We start from the raw sequence: 21,095 nt of genomic DNA, 5'->3' as shown, positions 1-21,095 counted from the left end.
AGAGTTTTTCTAGCTACTTACTTTGTTGTCTTTTGTCTGACAGATTATTATTTGATGCTGGACATGACAGTTAGTGTCCTATAAGATCCTCTGAACTCTGATTGATTAGTCTGTCTCATGAAAGCGGCTCCAGTCTGCCTGCTGGCTTCAGCGCGGAGAGTTTGTTTGTTTTTAACACCAGCGTAGCAGAAATGGGCGGTGGATTGTTGGTCACCCCTTGTTAACAGTAACAGCTGTCTCCGTGTCTCATGTAAGGATACAATGTTCAATCGGAAAACAAAACGAGCGCTCCTAGAAGATACAACAGAAACTGCGATAGGAAGGTCTGAGCCTTTAACAGCTGTAAAGTTATGTCTGCGTTGACGCTGTTTCATTTGAGAAGTGGCAAAACGGCGTTTAGTCTCCATTACAGCCCTGCGTATAACTGTAAAAAATCGCTTAATTTAACCATCACCTTATACTAAAAAGACTCGGACTGTTCATCTCTGTTGTTGTTACAATGTTTTGGCGTGGGAACTGTTTGGGCAGCGTGAGAGCGTGAGACTGAAGGTGAAGGCATGTGTCACGCGCCAGAAGCGTGAGAGTTGGCAACCCTGAACACAGAAGTTTTACAAACAGTAACTTATGCGATCAAAACTAATTAGATTAAACTGATCTCGAGATATTATCTAAATGTTAATACCTAGAGATTTTAAGTAAAAGATGTAAAGCTAAAAACTGCATCACTGACACACAACACACTCATCTCAGTGAGTTTAGTGTTAAAGTTATTGTTAAAGTCAGATTCCATCCTTGAAAAGTTTCTCTTTTTTCCAATACATTTCTATATAAAGTAATTTGAATACATAACATGCAATTACACACATTTTGTCCCCTTTTCACTCTCATTTTTCACCCTGAAAAGTAATCTCCTTCCCACCCAGAACACTTACAGACAAAACACAAAACTGACACATATTTATATCTAACCAGCCTTCAACCAAGATCCCTGACCTCATCTAAATATCAACGTCCAAAATATAAAGTGACAGACATGAAAAAGGAAAAGACCACAAGAAAAAAACCAAAACGAAACATTTGAGCACAGCAGAGATGAATATTAGCATCCTGCTAATTTTATGTGCGTGAAAGTTACTTGTTGTGCCTTAAACAAGACATTTGCTTTGTAATTGAACGGAATGATAAATGTAGGTTATTATGTTTCAAAAGATGTTTGAAAATAAAACTTAAAATACAAAAGCAGTAAAGTGAAGATTTGTGCAAAACTTTTCAGACTTAACTGCATTTTTTTTAAAATATTGATGTATAAAATAAAATCAGGAGAATTAGAGACAGCTGTAATACCAAAAACACCAAATCCTACTGTATGTACTTCCTTATTCATATTTCCGTTCATAGGCACAAGGACCCAGCAGAAACAGACATCCCTCTCACCCTTCATGCCTTCTCTTCCTGCCCCTCCCTCTTCCTCCCCTAAACCCACGTGCTGCTGGAGGAGGTGATTTCACCCCAGCATGAGTGTGTATGTGTATGTGTGTGTGTGTGTGTGGGAGAGATATTGAGAAGGGACCACCAGTGAGTACAGGGTGTTAGGGAGTAGGGCAAAGAGAATGATGGGTTGACCTTTGGAAAACGTCTCACCTGAAAACATGGAGAACATGGAAGCCAAAAAGGTCCTCCATTTTGTGCCAGCTGGTAAGTTTTACAGGGGTTGAATGGGGTGAGGAGGTCTCTCATGGTGCAACCTGAGCCACCTTATGCCAAACACGTGGAGAACAGTATGTGTGAGTGTGTGTGCTGTTGGGATTTCTAAAATAGTTTTTTAAAAGTGTTCACAGCGTACCTTGCAGGCATTCATCGTAAGAGCAACAGTAATTTCACGGCACCCCTTTGTTTTCTTTTGTTTGACTGCTTCTTTGGGTGCTTTTTTTATTGTTAATGTCTTCATATTCTTGTCATTAAAGCCTCTGAGTATGAGCAAGATACCTGTATTGCCAAGAGAGCCAGCGAGTCAAAAGCAAATGATCTGGGTCAATATTTACAATATGACAGTAAAAGGTAGTTGTGTGCCACGGGAGATTTTAGTAACAGATCTGCCGCATATGTTTTAACTGTCTTGTGGAGGGAAAAGTTCCCAAAAATACATTATTTTTTTCTAAAATACTTATTTGATCAAACTTTTTCATTGTTGTATCAAGTGGGAATGTCTAAACGTTATTATAAGTAACTTTATGTTACTAGTGTGTATTGCTACATGACATTTCTTTCATCATCTACCATCTTTTATCACCTGCAAACTGCAGTAATAACAGGTCTAACTCTAAATCTAGAGCTGAAACAATTAATCAACATAAAATTCATTGACAGCTATTATGATAATTAATCAATCAAGTCACCTTTTCTGACAAAAGTGCCAAAAATTCATTGGTTCCAGCTTCTCAGTTGTGGGAATTTGCTTTTCATTCACTTATGCAACAGTTAACTGAATATGTTCCTGTTTTTGAAGACGTTAACGTTGGGCATTAGGAAACTGTTAGGCATGTTTCACAATTTTCCAACATCCTATGGACCCAGAAAATAAGTGGCAGATTGAGTAATGATGAAAATAATTTGTATTTTCTGTTCAGTGCCACTAATGGGTTAAAAAGTCCTGCTTGAATTTTCTCGGGTCAAGGATTAAGAAGATTATCTAGTAGAAAAATGTCTCATATTGTAATCTGGCAAATTTCAGGGTTTTCCACTCTTGTTTAAGACATTCTGTGGTTGAAGTCGATCAACCATCTAAATCAAATACAGTATCCCCATTCATTGTCACTGTATAATTATAGGTTTCACTCTTACAAGTTGTATTTTATTCACCAAAAACAACAATTTGGTCTTTGAAACACTTCAGTCTCCCAGAAAATTAGTGCCATATGTCACATTAAATTCTCTGATGTCTATATGTGAAAACACTTCCTCAAATGTGTGCTGTGGCTAGGAAAAGTATAAATTGTGTGCATGTGATTACTGTTGGTCCAGCGACCATATCCACTGTACTGGATAAACAAACATCAGGTAGTCTTTATCGTCAACCTTTGAGGTGTTGAAGTGGAATGAGCTGTAGTTCCTTCTTCCTGTTATTTGCTTTATTTCGATGTATGAATGTGTACATTGTGACTTAAAGTGTACACACTGTGCATAGTACAACCGTTTAAAATTCAGTCTTCTAAAGGGTGATTGACCTTAAACAGCATGTATAAGAGTGTTATATGTATATATATTTGATAACATAGTACTAAATAAATATTTTATTACTGAAGCACAGCTGAAGTGCCTTCATATTTAAAAGAAAAGCTGCCATGCTCACTTAAATTTCTGAACATCATGTCCCTTCTGCCTTGATGGTTTGACCTTGCACAGTTCAGCACAAGATAGTTCTCAACTTTGTAGCTGCTTGTACTTGTTTCCAGAGACCCAACAAGGATTCTTCTGTTTCCTAATGCTCAAGGACATCCCCTGTCCACAGATAGCAGGGTGGCAGTGATTAATAAAAAAATGCCTTATAGGCTTTAAGTCAGCCTTGTTTATCAAATGAGAAAGTGCAGTTACAGACATGAAATAACAGACATGAACAGAGCACTGTTTCAGTATCTTAGAATGAAAGAGCTGTAAGATACCAATTTTAGATTTAAAAATTCAGAAAGAAATCCATTGATGAACTGGTGGTTCAGACATGCAAAGACCATGGAAACATGACACACTAGGATGCACTATGAGGCTTTCATTAGGTGCAGCAGTTCTTTGAGCAAAAAAACTAACCTCAGCATTAGAGCTGCAACAATTGTCAAAGTCAATTAATTGATTAGTTGATCAACAGAAAATAAATTGTCAACTATTTTGATAATTGATTACATTTTGAGCCAGTCCTTAAGGAAAAAAATGCCCAAATTCCCAGGTTCCAGCTGAGTTAGTTGCAGCCTTAGTCAGCATGCCGACATGCTCACAATGACAATGCTAACATGCTGATGTTTAGCAGGTATAATGTTTACCATGTTCATCAAGAAAACACCAGGAAAAACTATATTGTTAAAACGAAACTGAAGGTAAAGAAAGTTTTACCAAAGCCTCCTCTGCCATAGTTCAAGTGGGGTCAGGGGATCAGAAAGCAGACTATTTTGAAGAGTGGTTTTGATGTCATAGTCACAGTGCCCCTTGTGGAAAAACTCAAGGCTTGACTTACACCACTCACTGTCACTGTCAGTGCTGCCTGACTGCTCTGTAAGCATGAGGAAGTCAGCCCGCTTGGTAACAGGAAACCATCATAACCCACAGGCCTACAGAAAGGCTGTAAAATCTGTCTACTATAGCAGTCTGTACTGATTTAACAGTGACTGGTAGAGAAGACAAACAGATGAAATTTGCCACACTGACTGTCCTGTCAATTTTCATTTTTGAAGCACAAATGTGATTTGTCTTCATACTGGTTTACAATTATGAAATGATAAGAAAAGTGTTGTGTGTTGTGTGAGTGGCTGTTGTTGATCATGCTGCTGATAAGATATAGTCGAGAGTATTCATACTAAACTTGACCTTTATCTTTATGAGACAAAACTGTAAAGGTCTCAATCAAGCAGACAAAATCATCCTCCAACACACCCGGCTGTGGTACAAACAGCTTATTGTATGAGCTGTGAGGCACCCTGGTGTCTGTGCAGACTCCTGTGAAGTGGAGGAGGCCTGGGAATGTTCTGTCTAATCTGCTTTGAGATATAGCCTTGCTTGGCAGCCCCTGGAGCCAAACTCTGCCTCAGGCAAGGAAAAGCTCATCTGTACAGCTGCAGCAGCGTCTCAGAGATACATGACTGCCTATACAAACATCAGACACAGCTGGCGTCAGATTTTTGTTGTAACTGAGAGTGAAAGGATCTTTTTCTCAGTTTCTCAGCATATGTTGTTTTTATTGTCCTCCTCAACATGTCACTTTCTGTATCCATTTTCATCATCTAATGTATCTCCTCACTTTAAAAGGTCTTTAATGTCCAACCAGCTGTGTAAATTTTGTAAAAATATTGTATTTTTATCAACAAAATCAGGCACCATGTGCAGTGAGAGCAGCTGTAGAAGCAGACATATTTCTGCAGGGTAGAGAGCTGGTTTTGTCGGTCGTAAAATGAGAGCTACTGTTGCACAGGGAAGAAGCAACAGGGTCAAACTGTGTCAGTCCACGCAGAGTCCAGTTTCACACAGTTTTAGCACCATGTGCTGGTCAGTTTAACTGTGTCAAACATCTACATCAAAACATACCGAACAGCGGGTATACGATGCAGGGATTTCAGAGTGTTCACTCGTGTTAATATTTAAGATGTTGTGGTGTCACATAGTAGCCAAGTCTCTCCCACAGAAGATTCTGACCAGATCTAACTTAGGATGTTTCATATTTGATTTATTCAGTTACTGTTCAGTTATATTTTCTGTACATTTGATGTTCTAAATGCTGTTACAGCAAAATGCAGTGGGGGTTGGGACAATCTTTTTTTTTTTTTAATGTAAGTGGCCTGAAAGTAGTCAAATTTAAATATATAACCTGTTGAGTTTAATAATACTGGAATCAGCCTATAAAATACTCAACATGTTTTTAATTGTAGAACACAATCTCCCCTCCAAATCAAAGCTGCAATAATCTATGTCCTTATATTAACAATGGGTCAAATGACTGTGTCTAATGTGAAAGATGTTGCTCATAATGACAATAATGACAAGAATTATCACTCAACTCTGCAATTGCACTCAGCTCTACAGCAGAGCTGTAGAAAGAGCATTTTAGCGTCTTTCTGCTCATTGTTTTGGTTTTATGGTCTTTATGGTTTGGTTAAATCTCACTGCTCTCATCAGTGTCATTTCTAGCAGCAGCAGGAGACTCAGATAAAAGCACCAAACAGCAAAAAAAGTTAGCTTAGACCAAATAAATGTTAATTTTGCTCAATGTCTGCTTGATATTTAAAGAAGTATCATTTTTATTAGGTGATGTCAGTGTTGTGTTCACAACTTGTTTGCTGCCCCCAAGTGGCCAAAAAATATATTATTTCCACTCAGAAATGTGTTTTGCTTATTGTCACTTCAGTTGGATGTTTGAGCTTCACTGTGAAGAAAGATGTATGTGCAGAGTTTGACACTAGAAGGCTGTTTTCACATTCATATTTACATTCATAACACATGTAAATATGAGCATAGTTTGTGACATCACAACTATCCAATCGTGGTCCCGTATACAACTTACACAAGTGTGATGTGGAAACTTGTAACTTCGAGTGCATTAACACTGAGAACTTCTTCAGTTAAACTTCTGAAATTAAATATATTTGCATTTTCATAGATTCTATATTTTTCAATGAGGGAGAAGGAGTAGATGTAATTTTAATGATTAGAACGAGGTAATTGAACTTTTATGGTATAAAAACCTTAGTAGAAACAAATTATTATTCAAAGCAGGGTGTTTTTATAAGTCTGGAGGGGATATTTAAATTTTTAATTTTCTGCACTCTGATATGAACCTCATAACTGTTTTTATTTCACATGACTAACCTTTTCATAATCTGCTTGAAGTACTGGTGGGTCCCTTTGCAAGTGAATACAAACTACTACAGGAATAATCAAACACTAAATGTAAAAGACTTAATAAAAAACATCGTAAAACGTAAATATCATGTCTGTCTTTTCTCCCCCACAGAGGCTCCATCAGCCGGGAGGTCCAAGAATGGATATGTTTTCCAAGAGATGGGTTAGTAGCTGGAGTTATGCATATTATATTTACCATGATTGCTTTGCTCAGCATGGGTCCTGCTCTTTCACATACTTGATATGATCTGCTTTGCAAACGCAGGAAACATTATTCAGGTTTTCCCCTTCAGGATCTAGAACGAGGGAAGATTACAGCAGTTTTTCACATGGAAATGTATTTCAACAGTTATTTATGCTAATGCCAATGCTCCTCACTGCTCACTGATGACCCATTTCACATGCTGGTGAGCACAGCCAGTCCCTTCGCTGGTGTGTTGAGAGGTTAATTAATGGGTAAATAACGAGGCAGATGATCTCTGAGTCAATGATGGTAAAAGGGAATAATCATGGCTCAAAGCTTTGCTCATGAAGGGTTAAGGTTAATTCTCTAATTCTGAGGCTGTTTCTTCTCCCCTCATAAAACCTGCAACCTAGATGCCATATTTATCTTCTATAACAATGAAGGAATTTACGAGGAGCTGCTATTGTTATATTGCTGCAGGTCTGGTTTAAGGGGGACTTTTTAATGGGTCTCTCTCTCCCTCTCGCTGTGTGCTTGTCAACAGATGGCGGAGTGGTGGGAGGGCAAAATAAATTGTCGCCTACTGGAGACACTGTTAATGTGGCTAGCATAGCATCTTAACCTTGATACAAAGAACAGTTTTTCCTCACCATAATGGCTTGGTTTGGTTCATCTTATTACTGGTTATTTTTTTGTGATTTGCTCAATTTTAACAAAGCACAGCTACAAAATCTGTTATTCACCTATGAACTGAGACTTGACTGTGATCATCTATGTTTTATCCACAGAGCTGCAGGATGGAGAACAGGAGGATTACGGGCAAGATTCACCTGTCACTCACAAGGACCACGTGTATGACAACCAGATCCAGATTAGTGTGTCAGGTGTGTTTAAATGAGTTAAATGTTATGTGTGTGGTGGTATTTATATTAAGAATGAACACCAATGATCAGCTCATTACAATGGGCAGCCATACAGTTCTATTTGACTTGATGTTTTTTTTAAAGGATCATTATATTACTTTCATTGTCTGAGAATAATTTGCTGCCACTGCAATTAGGAAATCAAGTGTGTCGGCTCTGATTCCCTGAGTCGGGACAACTGAGAAAGAGTTCATGGATGTGAACTGGCAGCTAGTGCTCCTTATTAACTATTAATACTGGAGAGAAGTAATACTATAGAAATATGAAGTGAATGTGCAGCGAGCAGTAGAGCATGGATAAGGTGCTGGAGACTGAGTGTGAGAGCAATTACAATGTGTCCATCTAAAGATATTGTGAGATCAGTGCAAATGACATCCTTTAAATCACTTCCTAAAACTTCACTTTAAAAAAGGTTTTATTAACTGTTTAGTTTTACTGTTATATCTTATTTTACTATATTTTGGGTATTTTATTCTCTACCTTTAATTTCTGGATTTCATTTAATTGTGTTTTTTTTCCTTTGTAACTCTTTGAACTCTATAACACTGTTTTGAAGGATGCTATATAAATAAAGTTTATTATTATGATTTATTATAAATGTACATGTTGCTTTTATTCACAGATTCTGACGGCCATGAGTTTGGGCTTTTAAATACAACAAGAAAAGTAAGATCCACTCTTCCAGTCATTCTTCTTTTTCAGAATTATGATAGCAGAAAACAGCATTTTACATGCTGTTTTACATCATTTTATTTTTCCTTTAACTCGTTTGAGTGATGAATTTGCAGCCCAGAAAAGATCAATCCATTATTTTAACTGTTCCGTCTAATGTAAGTTTCAAAGCTTACCTCCACTTTTCTATCCAGCTCATTGTTGATGTTCTGAAATTACCTGAGAGCTGATACATTTCAAGGTGTCAGCATTAAGAGGGAAGGAAACATGGGGGTTCAGTGCTGCTGTTTGGCATTGCAAGAAAATCACAAAGTGAATCCCTAACATTTCACCTGTTTGCACTGCAACTTTGCTTTACCAGCAATCAAACTTCCCTGTTTTGTCTCCTACTAGCATGTGAAGCCAATGAACTTCCAGGATGAAGTGCGTGCCCACAGAGACCTGGACAGCTTCCTGGCTCAGGCAAGCATCCTCTTGGATGAGAAAGCTGCCACTCTGGACGAGGTCCTGAGAAGAATGTTAAGTCATGTGGCGGAGGACGGCCATGGGGGCTATGACGTGGATGAGGTCATGAACTCGCTGTTCACAGATGCAGGAGGGAGGGATTTTAACGGTAAGCAAAAATTAAATGAGTAATTGAAAGTGCATTACCAGAAGATGATTTAGTTGATGTAACCTGTACATCAACTGTACATTTAGTGCATGTAACCTGTACCTTTAGATACATGAAAGCTTTCTTAATTGTTCATTTGTTTGTGTTTATTGTTATTTCTGCTCCCACAGTTCATCTTCTGTCAGAGACCATTCAAGGTGTGACTGCTACTTCCACTGGCATTCGTTACCAGCAGTCCTGGCTTTGTATTCTGTGAGTTCATCTCCAATAAGATTTATGTGCAGACGTCTGTATTTGACTAGTTCTTTCAGGTTCCAGCTCAGTAGGTGAATTTTGCTCAGTAACTAATTAACAGAGTCCTGGAAATCTCCATAAAATGCCTCTTGATTGATGTGGACACAGGGGCACATTCATTTATTAGTTTTCTATCAATTCAGCTCTAATGTGAGGGTCCTGCAAAGACGTCATGTCTGCATTGCCCGTCTGGAGAGGCCACAGAACTGGGGAGTCAACTGCTGCGAGGCTCGTTATGTCATCCTCATCCTGGCCCCTCCCAGAACGGTAAGGCCCAGGTCTTCCAGACAGATTTTTATTACTCATTTATATATTTTTTGGAACAAGTGGCTCACTTGGCTGAGGAAGAAGCCTCATAGTATTGGATTTAAGGGTTTATTCCCACTGAGGAGGTTTCTCAAATGTCACCCTTACTCTCATCCTTACTGTTTCTCTTGGCAAAAATGCTGCTAACATGGCTAAAAAGGATATTAAGTGTGCTACTTAGTGAGACTTAGGTTAAAAGTGCAAATTAGTGGCACAATATATCTAAAATCCAGACACAATCATACAATCTCACTGTAGCACAATACTAATTTTTGTATCTATTAAACTTCTCTTTAACATTCTCATCATCCTTTGCAGAAAAGCACCAAGACAGCCATTGAACTCGGCAGAACATTTGCCACGATGTTCTCCGATATTTCCTTCAGACAGAAGCTTCTGGACGCTAAGACCGAGGAGGAGTTCAAACAAGAGCTGGTCTACCAGCGACAGCAGCTCTCCATAATCAGTGAGAAGCCGGTTGTAGAGGAAGTGGAGGACTCAGATCCACGCAAAGGCAAACCACTTCAGGTGTGGGAAAAAGAGTAAATGTTCATACACTGTTCTGACAGCAGCTCATTGGTTCTGTGCTGTAGTCAATACAAAATATCATAAAAATAGCAATGTGGCCACATGACAAACTGGGCTTTAGTATTTTGTAAAATGTATAAAATAATGGCAATTTAAAAAAGCATAAACTTGAAAAAGAAACAGCCCCATTCAACAAAGCATACTCGTAAAACCAAGATTTATACTCTCTACAGACCTTTAGGTCTCTCCACATGTGGAGACCACCCTCATGTTTTCCAGCTCCATCCAGGCATATAAAGATGTGGTGCAGTAAAGTGAAGAAGTTGAGCCAGATTATCTGATTATCTTGTTTCCACACTTTATCAGCCCGGCCGGAGGAATGAAAGGCAGCTGGGCAACAGACTAAAAAAGCTGCCAAGTCTGCCATGGATCTGGCAGCAGAATGTGTGCAGCTCCATGTAATGATAAAGTACTTCATTATGTCCAGTGTTTAAAATAAGAGGAAATGTGTGCGCTCAGCAGGGGTTTGGAGAAGAGGGAACACCTTAATACTGCCTCGAGAGAAAGCATGTATTTGGGTTGTAAAAGACCAAAGTTCACAACAGGATTTAGTTCCACCTGATGTCCTGTTTGAGTTCAAAACACATTTAAATGTCGATTTGTTTCCAAACCAGCTATTAACTTATTATTATAAAATACAAAAACAAGACAGTGGGCAACCAATTATGTTAGTATCTTGCTAACCAATCAGAAGAGAGTGGGCTGATCAGGAAGGGGGGCCTTAAAGAGACAGGAGCTAAAACGGCCTGTTTCAGAAAGAGGCTGAACTAAGGGGCTGGGTAAAGGGCCAGTAGAAGATAAAGGAAATTTGCACGATATGTCCCCTTTAAAGCACATGATAATTGCACATCCCTGATCCAATATGTTACCCAATAATGCTGCGTGTGCTATAACACTGATTCTATGATCTCAATGTTGGAGACTTTTAATAATCACTATGCTGCTCCAACAGTTGCTGGACACTTTGTGGATGTGTGTGCTCATCCTGACTGGCCACTTGCTCAAGAGCACATTACATGCAAATTTCATTGCACTGACAAAAAGAGTTGTTAATTCAATAGTCCCATTATAGGGCTCTCCATCTAGCCATATAACACTAGAGTTACAGCATGGGACTAGATATTGTTCCATAAAGTCTGTATACTCTTTCTCTCCTGCTGACTACAGTGTGCCTAACTGTATTCTGTCTTTTTCATAACAGTGCAAAGATTTCTTCAAGGCTGGTAAAGGGGTTTACAGTGACCTCCGTCGCAGACTTCCTCTCTATCCATCAGACTTCACAGATGGTATTAACATTACCTCATAATGCTGCTTTCTTAGTGAGCACATACTGTATCTATTTAGCCAATTTGTTCTTCCCTTTTTTACACTTTTTTGGTTGGTTAAGTTTTTATATCTTTAATAACCCTTTGAATAATCCCTTAAGGTATAACAGGGAAGGACCGCTGTCTGCTGAAGTACACTACCACTGCCATTTTCCTCTACATCGCTATTCTACTGCCTGCTATTGCCTTTGGCTCATTGAACGACGAAAGCACCAGAGGAGAGATAGGTATGGACCTCTGTCTGTTGTTATTGTTTTTCTCTGGAACATCCTGTTATACTACAATACAATTACTTCAATGGAAGTGTACCAAAGCATGTTGAAAATAAACCCAAGAATAATGTGATTCAGATGTCAAATAGCTTTCACAAACACTTTAAAGTTTTTTTTTTGTTTTTGACAGATGTTCAGAAGACCATTGTTGGACAGAGCATTGGCGGAGTGATCTATTCTTTGTTTGCTGGCTCACCACTTGTCATACCACTGACCACTGCACCACTGGCCATCTTCATAAGCGGTGTGTATTGAGTGATGATATTTTATTATAAAAAAGGAGTGGTAGCCATATCTGTTGTTTTGCTAATAGGCGAATACATATGTGGATCACATGAAATGTAAAAAGGAAGAAAAAAAAAAATATATATATATATATACAGTATGTATTAAAGAACAGATTCACAATTTTCTTCCTCTGTCCTTTTGGATCAGCAAATGCAATGCTTGTGACTGCTCACTGCTTGTGAGTGAAAACTTTTTACATTAAACAGGAACTAGGATTGTAACACTTTAAAAGACATGCACCCTAGCCACATTGTTCAGAACAACAATTTACAAACCAACATGTTTTCTACTTGTTAAATACTTTTCAAAAATTCCACTGGGCATGTAAGCCACTGAAAGTGTAAGCCAAGCAGTGCAAGAGGAGAGATGATGTGAAATTGTTATTAATCATAATACAGTTCAATATAACTGTGTCTTTGTGCCTTTATGTATGTTCTATAGTGATCAGAGGCATCTGCGATGACTATGACCTTGACTTTGATTCCTTCTATGCCTGCATTGGTTTATGGAACAGTTTGTTCCTCATCCTCGGAGGCCTATTCAATGTCAGCCTGCTGATGAAACTGTTCAAACGGTGAATACACAACTCCTCTTTCAGACAACATTTCTTACTATTACATAGCGCAGAGAGAAGTCCTCATACTTCCAATATATTTAACAGAATCTATTTCAACATTGAACCGTGTGGCCATGCACTGCGGTGAGATCACTGATAAGAAAAGACACATCTGTTATGACTTCCTGTTTTCAGCCATAATCATCAATTTTGTTTAGTATACACTCTTTCCATTTCCACCATCATTTCGCCTTGAATTGGCTGTTATGTCTTTGCTGGTATGAAAAAAACATGTTTTGATATAACATGAATTATCACACCACGGCTTTTTTATTTCCATTATCTCTCAGCTCAACAGAAGAAGTCATTGCACTGTTCATCTCCATTGCATTTGTCGGGGATGCAGTGAAAGGCACCGTCAAAAGTGAGTCAAGTCAAGGTCAGACTACATTAAACATGTTTTGAATGCTTCCCCTGCAAAGCAATTTTGCCTCACTGTAGGGGTATGTCTAACGTCGTCCTGTCTACCATTTGTTATAAGTAATGTAACCTGGCAAATATACAAATCCATCATAGAGTCTTTAGAGGAAAAGCAAGCATGAAATCAAACTAGAACCCCTGTGTGTTGTATCATCATGTTAGTATGGTGTAGTCTTTCACATCACTTCTGTTTATATCTTTTTCACAAGAGTTTATCACAAGAAAGTAAAGAGAAAGACAAGCATATGGTGGATTTTTTAGAGCTTTCTTCCTTCCTCTGTGAGCCTCAGGCTGTTGTACGCAGCAACTAAACTACACCAAACTGAATGCAGTGCAATACCTGAATGCTTGAATGTGCTTAGATGCAGTGTACTGTCTGGAAATATACTGAGAATGACAATGTAAAAGAGAATTATATTGATAAAGTGGCACGATATGAATATGAAGGCACTCATACTGCAGTGTGAAATGGACATAAAAGTTAAAACAATTCACCATTTAATAATTTTTGGGGGCCAAAAATGGGCCAGAGGCATCTTTTCTAGATTTGACAAGCATGTTTAATATGTCATTTCCTAGAGAAAGAATAACTTATGAATTAATTTTGGGTCTTTTCTGGTAATACTCATTCTTGTCCCCAGTGTCATTTTTTCTTCCTTCTTTCCTCCACCGTTGCTAGTTTTTCAGCACTTCTACCACGGGCCCACACTGGCTACCACAAACAGCACGCTGGTGCTCCAGGAGATTACTGAGATTCTTGAGAAGATGAAGAACCAGACGGGAAACACGCCCGGGCATCATAATGAGACTGGGCCAGTGATGGGACACGCAGATGAATATACGTCAATCTTCCTGCCTGAGTCTCTGGTGTTATGCTCAAGAGAAAGGCCCATCCTCTGTCTGCTGCTCATGCTGGGGACTTTGTGGCTGGGCTATGCCCTCTACCTTATTAAGAGGAGGTATGTCCACTTATTGCAACACATTCATGACATTTGAATAATTTAAATTAATTAATTTAATTATATAAAAATATAGGTAACATTTTTTTTACAGGTCCATTAATTTTACTCTAATTTCTTGGGAATTTTTGATGTAATTTGTAGGTATTTAACAGTTCATTCTTTAGGACATTTTACAGAGAGGGAGGTGCAATCTGGAGATTTAGGACAACAGTTAGACAGCCTGGGCTGTAGAGTATATCCCTGCAGCCTCTGTGAGGTGGGGGTGCCCCGCAGTCCAACAGGGCCCTGCCCGTTATCATCAACTGTTATGAAAAAAAAAAAAAAAAATTTAAATTTGAATTTGTCCTCTTAACAGTGATGCAGGGTAAAATTCGGGAAATGGTCAACACTGTTTCACAAAATCTTCCAAAACAGAACATCGATATTTTGCAGGCAAGCAAATATCTGAGATCCTTGCTTCATTCAGAGGGGAGTTTCACAGCCTTAAAGAAACTGCCAACTGCAGTCATGGGGTATTCCTCCTTTATTTCCACAGAAACATGTAAGGTGCATCAAAAGACATTTTGATGAGTTATGTGAGGATGAAAGACTATTGAATGCGGAGGAGCACTTCAAAGTGTCATTATTTTACGCAGCTGTAGACACTGCCATAGCACAGGTGACACGCAGGTTCTGTGGCATGCAAGAGGTGGGACAAAGGTTTGGGTTTTTACGCCTTTGTATTGCCCTAGATGACCAATACAAAGATGACTTATCCGTGGATTTTCCAGAACAAGTGCAACTGCTTGTCTCCGACTGTCAGTGATCAAACCAAACAGCCAATCAAAGGTCATGGACAGTATTCAAAGTGACCAATCAAAGGAGTGGACTGTCTATTCCACCCGGATCTGCAAAGTCTCAAAAGTCAACTTGATGAGCAAGCAAGTATTGAGCAGTTGCAAGTGTGTATGGAGGGTTGAGCTCACACTGGTCACTACCCCTTGCTCGCGGGACCTCATTTCTTCAGAAATGCTCCCTTGTGAGGATGCTTTTCCGCTCACGGGTACTATTCTGTGCGTAACTATAATTACTGGTTACTTTGAGATTTTAAAAACTCATAATGAGTTTGTAGAATATGGTGCTTTGTTATAAATTAAACCACCCAATAATATAAAATAGCCACTCAGCTCCTAAAACATTTAAATGCTGCCATCCCGTCCTCACAAGAAAAACAACATTTTTTTAAAAACTATAATGATTGCAGGGTCTGAACTTTAAGGAAGTAGAAACCACATTTCAAGAGATCATTTTAACCCAAACCATGATGTTTCCTGAACTCTTACCAAGTGCTTTTTGTGTCTAAACCTAATCAGACCTTAACCACAGTGTTGTCACACCATAAAACACCATTAATTTTTAACAGTGATTTGTAATGGCTTTTGAGGCGGCATGTTATGGTCCTATGGGTCATTCTGGAGTGCAGGTACATTCGACCTATGTGGTCTGGTCCCCATCCGTCCTATAGAGGATGTTGAAAACACTCAAGCCGTCATTGGAAAAAGACCTGTTCTGTTGTTTTGATATGATGGCTTTTACATGTAATGGAGTATATTTTACATTGTGGTATTACTACTTTTATTTAAATAACGGATCTGATTACTTCTTCCACCATACAGTTTAGATATGAAGTACCATAAAATGGTACAGTATCTACAGTAAGCTGCTTAAAATTGTACTTAAGTACAGTACTTGAGTAATTAGTTACTTTCCACCACTGCCAGTAGTAGCTGCATATAAATGTACTTACTGTAACTTGTATGAAGCTGGAAGGATCTGAAAAAGAGGAAATATTCACATCTTAGGAGTCAGGCACAAGATTACAAATTTTGTACAATGATTTGCACCCTTCAGGTATAATAATGTAATACAAGACGTAGATAAATGTGACTCTGACATTGTATATTTCCATGTCTGACTCCTGGGATGTCATTGTTCTTTCCCCTCAGTGGCAAACTTTCAGCACTTGACATGTATTATTTTTCAAACTAAGAGAGTAACTACCGTAAATACTGTAGTAAAACTACCTGCATAATGTATTACATCACAGTTACACCATGTTGAAATATGCACTGCTTCTTTTCCCCACAGCCCATATCTGAATGACAAAATCAGAGAGGTGGTGTCAGACTGTGCTTTGCCTATCTCTGTGGTGATATTCTCCTTCATTGGCTCCTACCTTTTCCTTGACATACAGCGTGAGTACAGATCTCTCAAATAAAAAGAACTGATAGAAGAGTTCTCTTGAGACTTGATGCCACAACCTTTGCACAGAGCACCTTTCACTCTCCATAAATCCTCTGTTGTATGGGGAAAAAAAGGAATTTTTTTACTTCCAGTGGGCTTTAAACCCAGTGTGGGATCTGGATCAATGTAGGACAGACACAGTTGCTTATAAAAGAAAGCTTACCAGCATCAAAGTTCACTATTGAACTATTTCTTTTATCATAGATTTGATGTCAACTTTTTGTACCATACAAATGTGAAAAAACTTTTTGAGATGTCTATATTCTATTTTATGTTTTCTATATATCTTACGCTCTTGACAGTTCCTGTGTTCAGTGTCCACAATGGCCCGATCTTCAGATACCCTGCATTTGACAAGTTGACAGGAATGAACACACTGAGTGCTGTGGGGCTGGGTTTTCTCCTCGCATTGCTCATCTTCATAGACCAGAACATCGTCATTTCGCTTACACATGTACCAGAACACAAGTAAGACCCTTATTTGTGTGTTTTAATTGCCAAGAAATTTGTCAATCTACCTATATGTTCATCTCTGATGTTTCCAGTAGAAACTCATGAATAAGAATAAAAGTACTTCTGCCTGTTATTCACTGAAAAACCACTTGTGTGAACGTCCGTACCAGGCTGTTAAAAGGCACAGCATTCCACTGGGACTTAATGCTGACTGGCTTCATCAACATCCTCATGTCCTGTCTTGGGTTGCCATGGATGCACGCTGCCTTCCCACATTCCTCCCTACACGCCCGTCAGCTGGCCAAAGTGGAACAGCACGTAGAGAACGGACACCTCTACACGACGTGAGTAAAGTTATAACAGGGACAAAAAAAAAAAACAAAACCTAGCAAAGCTTTAAAAGACATCCAGAGTGTGTCTGAAAACACCAGTTTGTCTAAATCCTTTAAAATAGGAGGCAAAATACTGACATGAAGGATTTAAACTATTAAGTGAAGGCGAAGTTTGGTGCATTTATTTCAAAACTACTTGTAAAAATATTTGAAATATAACCTATGAGGTCCACTGAATACGAACAGAACAGAAGATCTTCAAACTTTCCATTATTCAGAGCAGCTTGAGGACTACTTGTCCATGTTGGATTAAAAATTGAGCTTGACAGAAGACCATGTAAACTCTGTGAGACTGCCAAAAGCTCCAGAAAAAGTGAGTAAGTGGACTTTGATTTAAGATGGTTTTGTAAAAAAAGAACGAGAAAGGGAAACATTGCTCCATGGTAACTAAGATGTTCTCTAGTCAGATAAGAAAGGTGTATTAAAATCCCGACACTGCTTTTCTCTGCCTTTGTTTCCATCAGTATCGTCAGTGTAAAGGAAACACGTCTGACCTCACTGGCGGCCAACATCCTCATCGGCCTGTCTGCGTTCATGCTGCCCATCCCTCTGCAGTGGATCCCCAAGCCCGTCCTCTACGGCCTCTTCCTCTACATCGCAGCCACTTCACTTGATGGGAACCAGATGGTGGACCGTATGGCCCTGCTGCTGAAGGAACAGGTGAGTGCGAAGGACATAAGAGACTGTGGCTTGATTGGTTTGCTAGTGGTTTGTTTGCCTGAATAAACTTCACATGGCAGCAGCCACTGAGTTGAACTTTGGAATCCAGATATTATTTAATACTGTAATTCAGTGGGCAGAGAAAGCACACAAACACAAACCAGATTTAATTTGACTAAATAGGGAAATCAGTAGGAAAAATGGGCTTGTAATTTATACTGGTACAATAGATGCATTTTCCACATATAAATCTTTTCTATTACAGCTATATTGTGTCAATCTTCTGCAAATTATGAGGCAAAATGTCACTTAAAGCAGCTTTTAACCATTTTGTACTCCCACCTCTCTGTGCAGACTTCTTATCCTCCCACCCACTACATTCGCCGTGTGCCTCAGAGGAAGGTCCACTACTTCACAGCGCTGCAAATGATCCAGCTGATCATCCTGTGCGCCTTTGGGATGTATCCTCTGCCCTACATGAAGATGGTCTTCCCCCTCTTGATGATCCTGCTTGTCCCTATCAGGTAAGATGACCCAGGCCAATGGGGCAGAATGGTCCAAAAACTGAAGATACTCTGTGCACAGCAGTGGCTCTCTCCTGGGAGCCAGCTGGTGCAGGGTAGACCACAGTAAACCTGACTTTGTATTTTGAACTCTGACATTTATTGTATCTCATTATCTTACAGAAATGGGTCTTATGGAAATGCAATATTTATATTTAATTTGTACAGTAGAATTATAGTTTCTATTGCCTATTATTATTGACTTTTATTATTGAAGTGAATTGAAGTGCATTTGGATTTAAAAATGAGATGCGAATGTGAACCTGTTGGATTCGCCGCTAATCAGCACCTGATTATTTATAGGCAAACCTAAAAGCAATCAAGTACAGAGCAAATCTGATGAAGCAACATGCGAAATGCATAGTTTGCTCCTCTTGTTTTAATGTAATCTATTTATAAAATAGTGTCAATCCTAGTCTCCTAGTGTGCGCTGGAATACTAGAAGGTTTTCAGGGAGCAGAGTGGTGTCATGGAAACCAACACAGTGCTTGAGTGTCTGCAAACACTTCTTTAGGTTAAGATCCAAGCTGTGATATTTTTAAAGGGGCAGTTCACCGATTTTGCACACGAAGATCAGTTTACTAATCAAACGGAGTGCTACTCTGCATGAAAACAGTTGGACAAAGTCTTCTGTGGCTCTGGAGAGAGCTTTCTACAGTTAGAAAAAACAAAAATAACTTGATATCTGGGTTATCTCAGGTCAGGCTTGGAGACTAGATATTTTTAATGGAAAGTCTTTTAATCTGGGGCCGTGGAATTTGAAAGACATGGCTGTTTACCAGTCAAGAAGAGAAAAATGTTTTGATATCAAGCTGCATTGAATTTAATGTGAAGGAACCAGCATTTCTGGAACTTGACCCCCACAAAAGACTAAAAGTCACAATATGTTTGACTCTGCTGCCTTGATTTTGATAATTATTTTTCCAAAAATCTGTATCCCCCAAAATACTAACTTGCTAATGATAATAGTTGTTTCTATTAAGGTGTTGCATTACACTCAAATTATAAATCATAGTGACTACATAATTATCAATATTGCATTATATTATATTGTATATTGCATTTGTGGTTCACTAATTGTTTAAAGTTTTGTTCTTTAAAGGGATTCACCTTTAAATACAGTTTTCAGGTAAACAGTACACTAACTGCATCATGTATTATCTCTCTGTGTTTTATCGCAGGACCAGTCTGCTCCCTAAAGTAATCGACGCTAAGTATCTGGATATCATGGACGCCCAGCATATGTAAAACAAGAACAGCAACCTTCAGAAAAGATTCATTATCTCCTGTGAAAGGGAAAAAGACTCAGAAGTCACTGATTGTTAACGACTGAATGGAGCGCATTTGGACTGCAAGATTTCAATGCAAGCACTCTGCTGGTGGCGGAAGTGGTCGAATGACCATTTAACACCCCTCACTTGCTTTCTCATTGTTGAAAACTCATTTACTGTCATATCAGTGTAGCTGATTTTAATATGTAACATTCCTACACTGTATGCAGCAATATAGTCATGAATTACTTTATTCTGTTTTGCTTCTTGGCACACACACACATACACACACACACACATACATACGCATACATCTGTCTTGAGCTCGTAACTGACAGGTGCGCTAGTTAATGTCAGAGACATTTTTTCTAATATTTAAAAAATGTTAATCATTCATTTTAGGCTTCATGTTGTCTAATAGAGAGCTGCATGGTTTGTGTCCTCCTTGAGTTTCAAGTGTAACGTTGGTGAGGTGATCTGGGGTATGGAAATTTCAGTGTAAGTAATTTTACCACCGTAGAAAATCCATTAATCATTTAACTGACCGAAAGGAATTCCTCCCTGTTAAAACATGCAGAGTGGAGTGTATTCCCACATCGGTAAAGTTTTAATCAATCACACTGAAGCCAGATTTCTCAAGATACATGTCCCAGTCTTTTAGATGTGAAAAAATTATATTTGCATTTTAAGGGGACACGTAACATGATGACGTATGTTATTATAAAGGTCATGTGGGGAATAAACCAAACTGTTGTAAAACAAATAAAACCCTTTAAAGGAACTGACTGAATATTTCTCATTATACTGCACCTATTCCACTTCTAAAGCAAAATACATAACATCAGACATTTACCATCACATACAACATCAGCACAAAGCCCCCCTGTATTGAGCCAAAAGGACTGGCAGCTGTAAAGCTATTAATGTTAAATTCCACCAATAGATGGCAGTAGAAGCTCACCATCTGAGATCAGGTTTGGCTGATGACATATGTGTACTCACCAGTACATTACAGAAAAAATGAGCGAGATGTCTATCATCAAACATATACAGTGTATACTGTATCATGATTTTGTTTTTTTTCTTTCATAAGTCACCACCCTTAGTTGTTGTCATGTGTCATAATTTTCTTTCATCTGTTACTTTGTGTAAGTGGGGCCCTTTTTTGTAAGCAAATAAACCACCTGATGCATTTTACTGCCTCTTTTCACATGAGCGATGCTGTGTTCAAATGTGTTATTCTGCTATTAATGTATCAACTGTTTTCCTGGCATGAAAACTGGACGTGTTGAAAACATTTGCAGGAAAGAAAATCACCCAGCTGTTTGACAAACAAAAGAAAGCTCCTTTTCACATTCTGCAACAATAAAGTAATGAGCAGTTAATGTCTGTGGATACATGACAAAAAATATA

General features: G+C 38.7%; 1 protein-coding gene across 1 annotated transcript; it reads left to right on the top strand.

Moving 5' to 3' along the window:
• Positions 1–1,507: 1,507 nt before the first annotated feature.
• LOC121901498 (sodium bicarbonate transporter-like protein 11) lies at positions 1,508–20,463 on the top strand. The gene is made up of 20 exons (XM_042418299.1): positions 1,508–1,695; positions 6,710–6,760; positions 7,570–7,665; positions 8,327–8,370; positions 8,770–8,989; positions 9,160–9,241; positions 9,427–9,550; positions 9,908–10,117; positions 11,379–11,463; positions 11,604–11,729; positions 11,905–12,018; positions 12,504–12,636; positions 12,969–13,042; positions 13,778–14,057; positions 16,188–16,294; positions 16,646–16,811; positions 16,967–17,140; positions 17,653–17,848; positions 18,203–18,372; positions 19,593–20,463. The coding sequence occupies exons 1-20, from the start codon at positions 1,650–1,652 to the stop codon at positions 19,657–19,659; spliced, it is 2,565 nt and encodes an 854-aa protein (XP_042274233.1). The 5' UTR covers positions 1,508–1,649; the 3' UTR covers positions 19,660–20,463.
• Positions 20,464–21,095: the final 632 nt, after the last annotated feature.

The sequence above is a fragment of the Thunnus maccoyii genome, chromosome 8, assembly GCF_910596095.1.
Source record: "Thunnus maccoyii chromosome 8, fThuMac1.1, whole genome shotgun sequence".
Classification (NCBI taxonomy): Eukaryota; Metazoa; Chordata; class Actinopteri; order Scombriformes; family Scombridae; genus Thunnus; species Thunnus maccoyii.
Note: the sequence above shows the minus strand (reverse complement) of the source record. Positions and strands in the feature narration are given on the sequence as shown.